This window comes from Haematobia irritans, chromosome 5 (assembly GCF_050003625.1).
Source record: "Haematobia irritans isolate KBUSLIRL chromosome 5, ASM5000362v1, whole genome shotgun sequence".
Lineage (NCBI taxonomy): Eukaryota > Metazoa > Arthropoda > Insecta > Diptera > Muscidae > Haematobia > Haematobia irritans.
The window spans coordinates 13,692,908-13,708,388 of NC_134401.1; the positions used below are offsets into that span (position 1 = coordinate 13,692,908).

The 15,481-nt window shown below is 30.6% G+C and overlaps 1 protein-coding gene across 5 annotated transcripts in view; it reads left to right on the forward strand.

The window, feature by feature from the left end:
• The window catches only part of side-VIII (sidestep VIII), a 431,976-nt gene that overhangs the window by 64,184 nt on the left and 352,311 nt on the right, over positions 1-15,481 (forward strand). For 4 of the 5 annotated variants that reach the window (XM_075310736.1, XM_075310739.1, XM_075310738.1 and 1 more), the window contains exon 3: positions 12,685-12,702. The exons of the other annotated variant lie outside the window; for it this stretch is intronic. In XM_075310736.1, coding sequence (XP_075166851.1) covers positions 12,685-12,702 — 18 coding nt within the window. The remainder of the gene's footprint in view (positions 1-12,684; positions 12,703-15,481) is intronic. 5 annotated transcript variants of the gene reach the window in all.

Below are 15,481 nucleotides of genomic sequence, written 5' to 3' on the forward strand. Positions count from 1 at the left end.
AGCGGATGGGGCGCGTAGTTGCGGTCCATCCGCTTGAATTATATAGCCCGTACTATCAATTCAAATACGGATTTCATACATTTTCTTCATATACTGTTCTTTTTTTCATGAAAAATTTTCTATGGCTCTTAAAAAATCACCCTTTACAATTGGAATTTCTGTGATCAAGATTTCACACGTAAGTAAGGTCGAGAAGACCCGTCTTGAACCTATGAGTAAAAAATTAGTAGGTTCAGCCAGATATGAATCATATTTTGGTTTTTACCACGTTTGGTAGGAGCCACTGTGATGCAATGGTTAGCATGTCCGTTTTGCATAAAAAGGGTCGTGGGTTCAATGCCAGTTACGATCAAACACCAAAAAGTTTTTCAGCAGTAATGCTGGTTACATTTCTGAATGTTTCAAGACATCTCTAAGTGGTTTCACCGCAATGTGGAACGCCGTTCGGAATCGTCTATAAAAAGGAATTCCCTTGTCGTTGAAATGAACAAAAAATCGGGTAGCACACAATCATTTCCCTTAAGTTCATCACTGTGGTATCACAATGGACCGTATAGTCCAAGTCAGCCTGAGATATAGGGCTGACCTTATAACTAACCTAACCACGTTTGGATGTAGAATATCGAGGTGCAAATGAAATCTCCGCTTTTCAGCAAAAATTTATGTCTATAAAAAATTTTGTCAAAATTTTATTTCTATAGAAAAAAATTGTCAAATTTTTGTTTATATCACAATTGTATCGGGGAACATTTGCCCATTTTCCCATCCAACGAACTTAAGAACCAGTGTTCACTTTTTCTAGAGTTTTTCTCATGTAAAGTAAATACATTTAAGACATGTTTCTCGTGTTTATAATTTTCCGTGTTTAATTTTTTTTTGTTTTACTTTATTAACGAATATCTATGGTACTTTATTGTTTGTTTTATCTCAACAGAATTAATTTTTTATTTCGTCGAAAATTTTCAAAAAACTTTTACAAACGCACTCCTCTTGCCAAACCATCAAGAAAAAAAAAGAAGAGCAAGTTTCTTTTGGGCTCTAACCCCCGCAAAAAAGTTTGAATGTGGCAAGAAAAATCAAACATCGGCATGTCAATAAGTGTCTTTACACATCAACAATATTGACTTAACAAATTGTGACTCTTGTTGAAATTACACGCAAACATCCGTAAAGTTCGTGTCTCTTTGGGACTTGAGCCTCTCCCATTACCATCATTTTAAAACAATTTGACAAAGAAGCCGGGTAAAGTTTTCATTTACTGTAGAAGCCAGCAGCCACTTGGCATAAGCTTCCTTCCGTTAGGAGACAAGGAGTTTGGTGCTTATGATTTATTATTCATAATTTTCTTGTTTTCTTTTTTGTAGGGCTTTGCTTCTACGGTAACGTTTTTGCATGGCAAGAAAAACAAAAAAAATGAAAACTTTGTCTCACGCTTTAATCAAGGTCGGGTCATATGTAACAAATTAGTGGTTATGAGGGAAAGAAATAAAAATTAAGAGAGAGTGAACGAGAGAGAGAGAGAAAAACATTATACACATATGCATATCCAAAAGATACCAGAAGAGAAAGAGGGAGAGTGAGAGAAATCAAGAAGGAAATTTTCTGTTACACCACCACTAAAATCTAGACCAGACCATTTGAGCAGCGGAAGTGAGGATATTTATGGCTTAAGAACCAGTGGCTGTTACGACTTCCTCGTCCGCCAAATGGCGCTAAAATGAAAAAAGTGCACAGCAAACATAATGCGCAGCTTACAGTATCAAAGTATAGAAAGATATGCGACAACACCGAAAAGTTTATTACAAAAGTTTCGCACAAAAAAAAGCTAGCTTTGAAAAAGTTTTATTTTTCAAAAAGAAACAATCAAATAACAAGGAAGTAAAGAAAGAACACAATGACTTCATGATTGCCTACACACTATTTGATGAAATTAGGTTAAATTAATTTTTGTATTCTCGAGAAAGGTGTCCTCGAGAAAAGAAAGGACTCAAAATACCTCTAACCATTGAACAAACGTTTTACTATAGAAATTTTTTCAAAAATTTATTTCTATAGAAAATTTTTATAAAATTGTATTAATCTAGAAAATTTTTTCAAAATTTTATTTCTATAGAAAATTTTTATAAAATTGTATTAATCTAGAAAATTTTTTCAAAATTTTATTTCTATTGAAATTTTTTCAAAATTTTATATCTATAGAAAATTTTGTCAAAATTTTATTTCTATAGAAAATTTTTACAAAATTTTATTTCTATAGAAAATTTTTTAAAAATTTTATTTCTATAGAAAATTTTGTCAAAATTTTATTTCTATGGAAAATTTTGTAATAATTTTTTCTATAGAAAATTTTGTCAAAATTTTATTTCTATAGAAAGTTTTATCAAAAATTTTATTTCTACAAAAAATGTTTCCAAAATTTTATTTCTATAGAAAATTTTGTCAAAATTGTATTTCTATAGCAAATTTTGTCAACATTTTATTTCTATAGAAAATTTTGTCAAAATTATATTTCTATAGAAAATTTTGTCAAAATTATATTTCTATAGAAAATTATGTCAAAAATTGGTTTTTATAGAAAACTAGCGTAACCCGGTCCACTTTGCTGCGCCTTCCGAAGCGTATTTGTAGGAACATTTTGCGTTAACTTAGTCAACCATATCCTTCGTGCTGAAAACAAATTCGAAATGATTTGAATTCTTTCAAACAAATCGGCGGATATGCATATGTAAAACGGTTCGTTTTTTTTACAATATTGTATATTTCTTGTGAATTTTAAGTGTGGTTTGCCAAGGAAAGGTATCCTTCTCTTCAACATATCTGAATATTAAGCACTATATTATAATAACATACAAAGTATTATTGTTTCCCATCCAATAAATCGAAAAAAGCAAAAGTAGTAAAAAATTTTACCACATTAACATTTGCTAAAATGATGCACCCTCTACGTTGGCTGCCAATTTCATGTAAGTTTAAGTTCTTTACTAAAAAGAAGTCTGGCAGAAGCTTGTTCAAAAATCATAAAATTATGTACCGAGTTCCCATTTACGGACAACCCTCTACTTTCAATTTAAGAAAAAAAAAAAAAAAAACTGACAAAAGGGAACCCTCTCCCCACCTTCGCTCCACTCCGACCTGATATCGGACTATAACGTACCCTATATTAATTTCACAACTACTCAATGGTCCCTATAAATTGTATCGAAATAAATCGACAAAGTTTATTTAAATTTTCCCCTTCCCCAACCAGATATCAAAAAATCATATACTAATTTAAAAATCATGTATAAATTTAATCACCTCCTCCCACGTTCCCTGTAAATTTCAAGTAGATCGGAGATGTTTAAATTTTGCTGTATTGTTTTAAAGGGACGTCACTTTCCCCGATACAATATCGACAAACACCGTAGTGAATAGCACCCCTAACCTTCCCTGAAAATTCTTGAAACTTTCCTTCAAGTGTGGGGCAAGGAAGGTTGCCTCTTCGTTTTTAGAGGAGGACCTCCTCCCCAACCAAATATCGAAAAGTGATGTAGCGTTTCTTTTGTAAACGTCCCAGAAAATGTCAAGCAAATTATAAGCCTAAAAGGGCGGCCTCTCTTCCGTCCAAATATCACAAAATCAGGTAACAACTATTAATATCGTAACCTCTCCCCAGTCCTCTGTAAATGTCAAGTAACTCGGTAAAGTTAAATTGTTTCTCTGTATGTACTTAAGAGAAGCGGATGTCTCCCTATGCCCTTTTGTTTTTATTAAAAAATCAAGAATCTGATATAAATTTCATAACCCATTTTTTTCCGTAAAATTTCAGTCGGGGGAGTTTAGTTTTGTTTGTACTTAAAAAAAAAGTCGGGCAAAGGGGTGGGCCCCCTCTCCGACCAAATATCGAAAAATAATGTGGCGGATTCAACATTCAATGAAAATTTCAAGCAAATCGCATAATTTTGTTCCAAGTTTCAAAAAGTAGGGCAAGGGGGAGGTCCTCCTCTCCGTCCACATATGAAATCATCAGGTACCCCATATTAATTCCATAACCTCACCGCATGTTCTTTGTAAATCTCACATAATTTAGAGAATTTTAGTTTTTTCGCTGTACTTTAAAAAAGTCGAACAAAGGGGAGGTCCCCCTCCGCCGCCAAATATCGAAATATAAAGTAGCGGATCTTTGTCTAGATGCCAACCCCAACTTTCAATGAAAATTTCAAGCAAATCGGTCAACTTTGGTCCAAATTTCAAAAAGTCGGACAAAGGGGAGGTCCCCCTCCGCGACCAGGTGTCAAAAAATGAGGTACCCTATTTTCACCACATGAAAGCCCCCTACGATCTCTGAAAGTTTCAAGTAAATCGGTTCAACCGTTTCGAAGCCAACTCGGAACATACAAACAAACAATCAAACAAACAACCAAATAAACAAACATAAATTGAATTTTATATATATATAGATTTTGACAAAATTTTATTTCTATGCAAAATTTTCGCAAAATTTTATTTCTATAGAAAATTTTATCAAAAATTTTATTTCTACAAAAAATTTTGTCAAAATTTTATTTCTACAGAAAATTTTGTAGACATCTTATTTCTATAGAAAATTTTGTCAAACCTTTATTTCTGTAGAAAATTTTATCAAAAATTTTATTTTTATTTGTCAAAAATTGATTTTTATAGAAAATTTTGTCAAAATTTTATTTCTATACAAAATTTTGTCACAATTTTATTTCCATAGAAAATTTTATTAAATATTTTATTTCTATAAAATATTTTGTCAAAATTGTATTTCTACAGAAAATTTTGTCAAAATTTTATTTCAATAATAAATTTTGTCAAAATTTTCTTTTTACAGAAAATTTTGTAAAAATTTTATTTCTATAGAAAATTTTGTAAAATTTGTATTTCTATAGAAAATTTTGTAAAAATTGTATTTCTATAGAAAATTTTCGCAAAATTTTATTTCTATAGAAAATTTTGTCAAAGATTTATTTTTATTTGACAAAATTTTCTATAGAAATAAAATTTTGACTAAATTTTCTATGGAAGTAGAATTTTGACAAAAATTTTTATGGAATTAAAATTTTGACAAAATTTTCTATAGATATAAAATTTTGATTAAATTTTCTAAAAAAATAAATTTTTGACAAAATGTTGTAATAAAATTATGACAAAATTTTTTATAGAAATAAAATTTTGATATAATTTTCCATAAAAATAAAATTTTGACAAAATTTTTTACAGAAATAAAATTTTGACATAATTTTATGAAGATATAAAATTTTGACAAAATTTTCTATAGAAATAAAATTTTGACAAAATTTTCTTTAGAAATACAATTTTGACAAAATTGTCTATATCAATAAAATTTTGACAAAATGTTCTATAGAAATTAAGTTTTGACAAAATTGTCTATAGCAATAAAATTTTGACAAAATTTTCTATGGAAATAAAATTTTGACAAAATTTTCTATGTAAATAAAATTTTGACAAAATTTTCTATGGAAATAAAGTTTTGACAAAATATTCTATAGAAATAAAATATTGATAAAATTTTCTATATAAATAAAATTTTGACAAAATTTTTGATAGAAATACAATTTTGACAAAATTTTTGATAGAAATAAAATTTTGACAAAATTTTCAATTGGAATAAAATGTTGACAAGATTTTCTATAGAAATAAAATTTTGACAAAATTTTCTATAGAAATAAAACATAATAAATTTTTCCATAAAAATAAAATTTTGACAAAATTTTTTACAGAAATAAAATTTTGACATAATTTTATGTAGATATAAAATTTTGACAAAATTTTCTATAGAAATAAAATTTTGACAAAATTTTCTTTAGAAATACAATTTTGACAAAATTGTCTATATCAATAAAATTTTGACAAAATTTTCTATAGAAATTAAGTTTTGACAAAATTGTCTATAGCAATAAAATTTTGAAAAAATTTTCTATGAAATAAAATTTTGACAAAATTTTCTATGTAAATAAAATTTTGACAAAATTTTCTATGGAAATAAAGTTTTGACAAAATATTCCATAGAAATAAAATATTGATAAAATTTTCTATATAAATAAAATTTTGACAAAATTTTTGATAGAAATAAAATTTTGACAAAATTTTCAATTGGAATAAAATGTTGACAAAATTTTCTATAGAAATAAAATTTTGGCAAAATTTTCTATAGAAATAAAAAATTGCAAAATTAGATTTTGAATATCAAAATCGTTCGTTGTTACTAACCACATGACAAAATAGACATTACCCACCATTTTTTTTTTTGACCTAAAGAACACAAAGAAAAAAACCGCCCGTGACAAAAATGTGAATCAAAATAACAAATGCCATCTATGCTCGCCATGACGACAATGGAATGATGGCAACAAATGTATTTTATGACTTTAGCAATGAAGTTAAATCTCAAACATAGCAGGAAGGCCATATCAAGCAAAACTGAAAAGAGCGTCAAACAAAAACCATAGAACGAAACTCCCTCCGAGTTCAAAAAGTCAATGAAAACTGTGCGGAGCCATGGAGAAAATACCACCAATGATAAGGAAAACTCGAACAGAAAAAGACATGGTCTTTTAAAATGAGTATAAAAAGAAACTATTAATAAAAAAAAATTTAAACATATTATGTGACAGATAACATACACGAAGTTTTTTTCCTGCCACTTTGTTGTGGCTTTTCTTTTGTGGTTATGGGGAGAAGTAAAAAAAAATTGTTTAAAAAATGGCTTTGGCCTTGTCACACACTGTGTAACAAACAATGTAACTTTGGCGTCAAAATTTTGAATTATGGCAATTTTAGTATTTTTTATGTGACCTTAGTTCGGACGAAGTTTAACTGTAAGATTCATTATCTATTACATTATGGCTTTTTTGTTTTTTTTTTTTTGTTTTTTGTTATGAGGGAGAAAATGTTTAAATACTATATAATAGGGAAGAAAATATGTTTTAAAATCTTAAAGTAAAGTTTTGATAGCAAATCTCCAAAAGAAAATCTGTAAAAAAATTAATTTTCGTTGAAAGTAGCGATACAAAAGTCGAAGTCGACATTTTATATTCTTCAAGATAGACTAATCGACTGCTGATATTTTCGAAAATCGAAAATCTTTAAATCGATTTTTCATGTCAACTATAGTGAAACCTCTCTAACTGGGATACTCAGAAAACGGAAGTCCTTCCAAAAGTAGAAAATTTTCATGAGACGTTTTCTATATTTACACATTAGAATCGATCTCTCATAACTGAAAACCTCCCAAATGTGGAGAAAATATACGAAAAAATCGAAAAGTCGTCATTGAAATGAAAGGGATATTTTATGCAAATTTTTCTATGGAAACTATGAGAGAGAGAGTGTCTGTAGACGATATCATTTATTTACCAAAATTTCAACTAAATCGGAGTTAAAAATTGGTCTCTGTGGTCATATGAGTGTAAATCGGGCGAAAGCTATATATGGGAGATATATCCAAATCTGAACCGATTTCAATCAAATTTGGCACGCATAGGTACAATGCTAATTCTACTCCCTATGCAAAATTTCAACTAAATCGGAGCAAAAAATTGGCCTCTGTGGGCAAATGAGTGTAAATCGGTCGAAAGCTATATATGGGAGCTATATCTAAATCTGAACCGATTTTGCTGATATTTTGCAAGTTTTTCGAGACTCATAAAATATTCGGATGTACGGAATTTGAGGAAGATCGGTTGATATACACGCCAATTATGACCAGATCGGTGACAAATATATATGGCAGCTATATCTAAATCTGAACCGATTTTTTCCAAAATCAATAGGGATCGTCTTTGAGCCGAAACAGGACCCTGTACCAAATTTTAGGACAATCGGACTAAAACTGCGAGCTGTACTTTGCACACAAAAATACATCAACAGACAGGCAGATGGACAGACAGACAGGCAGATAGACAGACGGACATCGCTAAATCGACTCAGAATTTAATTCTAAGTCGATCCGTATACTAAAAGGTTGGTCTATGATTACTCCTTCTTGGCGTTACATACAAATGCACAAACTTTTTATACCCTGTACCACAGTAGTGGTGAAGGGTATAAAAAGAATGGTCAAAAAGTCGTTTTGTCCAAACTTTTAAACTTGAAATATGACAAAGGCGATTTTTTTCAGATTTTTAATAAAAGTCGAATTTTCCACATTTTTCAATAAATTGATTCAATTCTTCCAAATTTTTAAGGAGTCAAGATGTCAAGGGGTTAGTTTTTCAAAATTTTTATAAGTAGAAAATTGGAATTCCAAAGTTTGAAACAGTCGAAACTTTGAAAAGTCAATTTGGGCAAATTTTGGAAAAGCCGAACTGTCGATTTTTTTTTTAAATTTTCAAAATCTCGAAATTTCGTTTTTTTTTTTTTTCAAAATTCAAAACGTCTATATCTCGAAAACTCGGTTTTCGAAAAACATCGACTAAACAGTCGACATCTTGAAAAGTGGGCCCTTCCAAATTTACAATAAAGTCGAATTGTCGAAAAGTCATTTTTTCTTAACTTTTAAGAAGTCGTTAGGTCGAAAAGTCAATTTTAAATAATTTTGAATAAGCCAAAAAACAATGCAATCCAAATTTTTCCAAAAGCTGATTGGAAGGTTGGCCGTTTGGATGAAGTGGATGGACCAAGACGGCATGCAGTGTTTATATTGAACACTCAGTCTTTGCCACATCTAGCAAAGTCCCAGGGCCGTGTATGTTATGGGTTTCACTATATCCAAATGAAGGTATATAACAACGATCAGCTGAAGGATTCGGAAATGGACAAGCCTCTGTCAGAATAAGAAATAAACGGATCGAGGGATATACCAAAGATGCAGACATGGATAGACACCGTATGCGAGAGGAGGTTTTTACAGCCCTAAAACTCACCAAAGTTGAACCTATGGTTATTGTGAGAGTCACCGAGATCTCTGAAGAGGACATTCTTGATGACTCGATTGAAACGGCTGATGTGACGGAAAAAATCGACCACCATCCACTCCGCTCCGCTCCAGGTTTCATTAAAACATCGGAGGGCAATTGGACAATGTCCAGTGAGGAGACACTGGAAGTACTATTGAACACACATTTTCCTGGAAATCAGACGGTCGAACCATGTTCTGGCGGTGCCACATGGGCTCAGCGGTCGTTTCTTATCGAGGAAATTGTATCGGAATCTAGAATAAAATGGGCATTAAATAGCTTTGGACCATTCAAATCCCCCGGACCTGAGGGAATTACTACGGCGGAGTTACAACCAGCGATTGACAGAATCATCCCCTGGTTGTCGGCGATATATATAGGATGTATCAACTTAGCATATATCCTAGGAAAGTGGAGGGAAACAAAAGTCGTTGTCAAACCTAAAGCGGGAAAAACCTCTCACTTGATTGTGAAGGATTTTCGACCAATCAGCTTATCCTCATTCCTACTCAAGACTCTGGAGAGGATGATAGACATTTATCTTAGAACTAGCGTCGATTCAAGTTTGCTCTCGAAACGACAGCATGCATACTCGAAGGGCAGGTCTACTGAGACCGCATTGCATGAACTAGTCAGCTTTATTGAAAGCTCACCATCTGCCAAAGAATACACAATCGTGGCCTTTTGTAGACATCGAAGGGGCGATCAACAACATCCATCCGAGTTCGATTTTAAATGGACTGACAACTCTGAATGTTGATCCAGGTATACTTAGGCTATTAGACGAACTTCTAACAAAGAGACGTATTTCAGCCACACTAGGACAAGAAAAATACACAAAAATAAAAAATCCCGGACCGAATCTATCGAATAGATGATCACAGTTGGCCATCTAGTTCCTGTGAAAATTTACTTTGTCCCTTGGGGCTGCTACGATTCAAGACGTTAAAAAATTCCTAAACTTTCGAGGACATGAAACAGCCTCTTTGCGATTAGGTAGTGCAAAACTTGAGAATAGTCATGATGGTCATTTGGCTTTTTTAACTTATTTATTATGAAATAAAGGTCGAATCATTAATCTAAAAAAAATATACCACAATAACACCTCCTATTTGAAAACCCTTTATTTGATCTAAAATTCTAACTAAGTAACATTTTATGAACAAACGATTAAAAAAATCTTAAAAAAAAACAAATACTTAAATGTTTTCCAACAAAACTTTAAAACCCCATGAAGTTAAATATGTAATTAAAAGTGTTGACACCCCCAAAAGAGTTTTTGTACGAAAAATAAAAACGAAATATGAACTTTTATAAATATTTAACCTTTCAATGCCGCCCAGGGTCTATAAAATCCATGAGGAAATAAGAAAAACCCAAGACAACAAAAACAAAAGAAAAAGCCATGGTGCTTAATTTTAAACGTTATTATAAATTTTTGAAAAGTAGCAACTTTCCTAATAAAGTGGATTTTAATAAAGTTCGTTTTTTAATGCTGGTGTGTAAAAAAAACACCAAACACACGCCTGCAATTCAAATGAAATATGGCTTTTACTTTGAAACTTCCAACTAATAAACGGCCCAAAAACAAAGGGGATCCCAATGTGAGCATAGTCATTAATATCAATAATTCAGTAAAGCTCCAAGGACAAACAATTTCAAATAGACTTTTCTATGAGGAAATTCTTTTTATGAAAGATTTGTAAAAGAAGAGAAGAATATTTGGCCATTAAGTAAGTGACTAGGGCGAAATTTACAAAAGCTATAAAGAGATTCAAGGCAAAAATTCGCAAAATAAATTTGATTGCAATATGAAAGACACGACTTGTACAATTTTGATAGTTCCAAAAAATATTTTTATTCGATCTAGATTAAACAAGTATATAAGGCTGTAAGTTCGGCCAGGCGGAATCTTACGTACCCTCCAACATGGATTGTATAGAAACTTCTATCAAAGACACAATCGAATTACTTGGATTGCGACAACACTTGCCAATGGCAAGGTCTCTTAAAACTTCTTAACGCCGTCTTCTAAATTGTAGGTTAGTCCATACGGAGTATATATTTAACAAAAAAAAATTGGACGATTAAATACATATATAATTCAGTTTGACAAAATTTTCTATAGAAATAAAATTTTGACAAAATTTTCTATAGAAATAAAATTTTGACAAAATTTTCTATAGAAATAAAATTTTGATAAAATTTTCTATAAATAAAATATTGACAAAATTTTCTAGAGAAATAAAATTTTGACAAAATTTTATATAGAAATAAAATCTTGACAAAATTTTCTATAGAAATAAAATTTGATAAAATTAAAAAAAAAAAATAAAATTTTGACAACATTTTATATAGAAATAAAATTTTGACAACATTTTATTTCTACAGAAAATTTTCTCAAAATTTTATTTCTATAGAAAATTTTTTGACAAATTTTTCTATAGACATAAAATTTTGACAAAATTTTCTATAGAAATAAAATTTTGACAAAATTTTCTATAGAAATAAAATTTTGATAAAATTTTCTATAGAAATACAATTTTAACAAAATTTCCTATAGAAATAAAATTTTGAAAAAATTTTCTATAGAAATAAAATTTTGACAAAATTTTCTATAGAAATAAAATTTTGACAAAATTTTCTATAGAAATAAATTTTTGACAAAATTTTCTATAGAAATACAATTTTGACAAAACTTTCTACAGAAATAAAATCTTGACAAAATTTTCTATAGAAATAAAATTTTGGCAAAACTTTTTATAGAAATAAAATTTTGACAAAATAGAAATAAAATTTTGACAAATTTTTCTATAGAAATAAAGTATTTATAAAATTTTATATAGAAATAATATTTTGGGATATTATTTTTGGCGATATGGACCAATTTTTGGTGTGATTGGGGATCGACTACATATATTACTATAGACCGATATGGACAAATTTTTGCACGGTCATATACTAGCTCAATGTACCAAATTTCAACTGGATCGGATGAATTTTGCTCCTCCAAGAGGCTCCGGAGTTCAATCTTGGAGATCGGTTTATATGGGGGCTATACATAATTATCGACCGATATGGACCAATTTTTGCATGGTTATTAGAGACCATAAAGTTACACCACGTACCAAATTTCAACCGGATCGCATGAATTGTGCTCCTTCAAGAGGGTCCGCAAAGCAAATCTAGGAGTCGGTTTATATGGGGGCTATTCGTAAAAGTGGTCCGATATGGCCCATTTCCAATACCACCCGACCTACATTAATAATAACTACTTGTGCCAAGTTTCAAGACGATAGTTTATTTCGTTCGGAAGTTAACGTGATTTCAACAGACGGACGGACGGACATGCTTATATCGACTCCACCCAAAATATATCCTTTATGGGGTCTTAGAGCACTATTTCGATGTGTTACAAACAGAATGACAAAGTTAATATACCCCCTATCCTATGGTGGAGGGTATAAAAAGAAAGAGAGATCACAATTTGATTCGCATATATACGAAATTTCATACAAAGAAAAACGCCAAATTATATTAAAGCTCCTCTATGTCGTTTTTATATCATTTATACTTTTTTTTTTAAATTTAATTAATTTTTATTACTTAAATTGTATTATTTTTATATTTACAAGACTTTTTAGCTTTTAGGAACTTTCTGCTTTAATATTTAATTTATTTTTCTTTAAATAAGTTTTTTTTTTTAATTTTCATTCATAATTTTTATGTTTTCTTTTCGTTTTCTTTTTTTTCATTTCAGTTAAATTTCTGTTGCAAGGTAATTATTCAAAAGTTTTATTTCTTATCCGTTTATTTTTATCTTACCTTGGCAAAAGCAAACTTATGCATAAGTATGGACAAAATCTGTTTTTGGGGAAAATGCCAAGAGGTGGAGGTTGAAGCAGTTTGCAAAGAAGCAGTCGTCGGTTATAACCTCTATGACAAATAAGTTTTTCTTAAACTGACAGACTTTGGGGGATTTTCTTTTTTTTTCACTCAAGATGTTGAATATCCTTTAGCAATGATAGACAAAAAATTCACAACAGTTTAACATAGCTGGAAATTGCAATGGTGCTCGGGGGTATGGTGAAAAAGAAACAAAAAACTATTAAACCAACAAATACGATAAAAGCAATTGTGATGGTAAACCCACTAATGCCAACTCCACACCTTTAAACCACATGTATGCACACACTCATATACTCACTTCAACATAACCAGATAAAGTTTTACCAGAAAATATGTTTCCAAAATTTGGAGAGGGTGATAGAGAGAGCGAGAGTGAGTGGAGTGTACAGAGAAACACACTCAGTTCAGTTTAGTGCTATATGGGTGCGTGTATTTGTGTCATTATAAGCCAAAAGAACTGCTTTAAGTTTCAGTTTCCCCCTCCCCCTCTCATAAAATATGCTAAAGTTAACTGAACTTTAATTAAGAAAATTTGAGCAACTCAGAGGAAAAACAAACAGCAACAACTTAAGAATTTTGTGGCATCCAAATATGTGCGACATTTTTAAACTGTGGTATTCATATGTCAACCAGTGAAGATTCGTGTACACACAGTGGGATAAAACTAATACGAAAACTTCTAAAGGAACTGAAAATATCCATCGAAAAATTTATTAAAATTTTATTTCTATAGACAATTTGGTCCAATTTTTATTTCTATAGAAAACTTTGTCAAAATTGTATTTCTATAGAAAATTTTATTTCTATTGAAATATTTATCAAAATTTTATTTCTATAGAAAATTTTGTCAAAATTTTATTTCTATAGAAAATTTTGTCAAAATTTTATTTCTGCAGAACATTTTATCAAAATTTTATTTCTGCAGAAAATTTTGTCACAACTTCATTTCTATAGAAAATTTTGTCAATATTTTATTTCTATAGAAAATTTTGTCAAAATTTTATTTCTACAGAAAATTTTGTCAAAACTTTATTTCTATAGAAAAATTTGTCAAAATTTTATTTCAGTAGAAAATTTTGTCAACATTTTATTTCTATAGCAAATTTTGTCAAATTTTTATTTCTATAGAAAATTTTGTCAAAATTTTATTTCTGCAGAAAATTTTATCAAAATTTTATTTCTGTAGAAAATTTTCTCAAAATTTTATTTCTATAGAAAATTTTGTCAAAATTTTATTTCTATAGAAAATTTTGTCAAAATTTTATTTCTATAGAAAATTTTGTCAAAATTTTATTTCTATAGAAAATTTTGTCAAAATTTTATTTCTATAGAAAATTTTGTCCAAATTTTATTTCTATAAAAAATTTTGTCAAAACTTTATTTCTATAGAAAATTTTTTCAAAACTTTATTTCAGTAGAAAATTTTGTCAAATTTTTATTTCTATAGAAAATTTTGTCAAAATTGTATTTCTATAGAAAATGTTATTTCTACTGAAATTTTTATCAAAATTTTATTTCTACAGAAAATTTTGTCAAAATTCGATTTCTTGAAAACATTTTGTCAAAATCTTATTTGTATAGAAAATGTCAAAATTTTATTTCTACAGAAAATTTTGTCAACATTTCATTTCTATAGAAAATGTTGTCAAAATTTTATTTCTATAGAAAATTTTGTCAAAATCTGGGGGGAAATGGAAAACCGGAAGCCGCTGAGACGACAAAGAGAGTTGCCGGTAGTTTCAAGCGAAACCCTAACCTCTCTCTCCGAGATGCCGCAAATAAGCTGGGTGTATCGTCTACAACCGTGCATCGAGCCAAAAAACGAGCCGGACTATCGACTTACAAGAAGGTAGTGACTCCAAATCGCGATGATAAACAAAATACGACGGCCAAAGCGCGATCCCGGAGGCTGTACACGACGATGCTGACGAAGTTTGACTGCGTGGTAATGGACGACGAAACCTACGTCAAAGCCGACTACAAGCAGCTTCCGGGACAGGAGTTTTATACGGCAAAAGGAAGGGGAAAGGTAGCAGATATCTTCAAGTACATAAAACTGTCAAAGTTCGCAAAGAAAAAACTGTCAAAGTTCGCAAGCCATCTGTACCTGTGGCTTGAAAAGCAGCATTTTCATAGCTTCCGGGACTGTCAACCAAGAAATTTACGTGAAAGAGTGTTTGAATAAACGTCTGCTGCATTTCCTGAAGAAACACGGTTGTTCCGTATTGTTTTGGCAGGATTTGGCATCTTGCCATTACGGTAAAAAGGCCATGGAGTGGTACGCCGCCAACAACGAGCAGGTGGTTCCCAAGGACAAGAACCCTCCCAACACGCCAGAGCTCCGCCCAATTGAGAAATACTGGGCTATTGTCAAGCGGAACCTAAAGAAGACCAAAAAACTGCTAAGGACGAGCAGCAGTTCAAGGCAAACTGGCTTTCTGCGGCGAAGAAGGTGGACAAGGTGGCTGTACAAAATCTGATGACAGGTGTCAAGCGTGAGGCCCGGCAATTCGGATTTGGAAAAGCGAAAGCCTAACTGAATATTTTTCCTGAATTTTATACTAGTTGAACTTGAAAAAGAAATTTAATTTGATTTTTTAAATAAACGATTTCACCGATTTACACGCGTTTTCCCTTGACCAAATTTT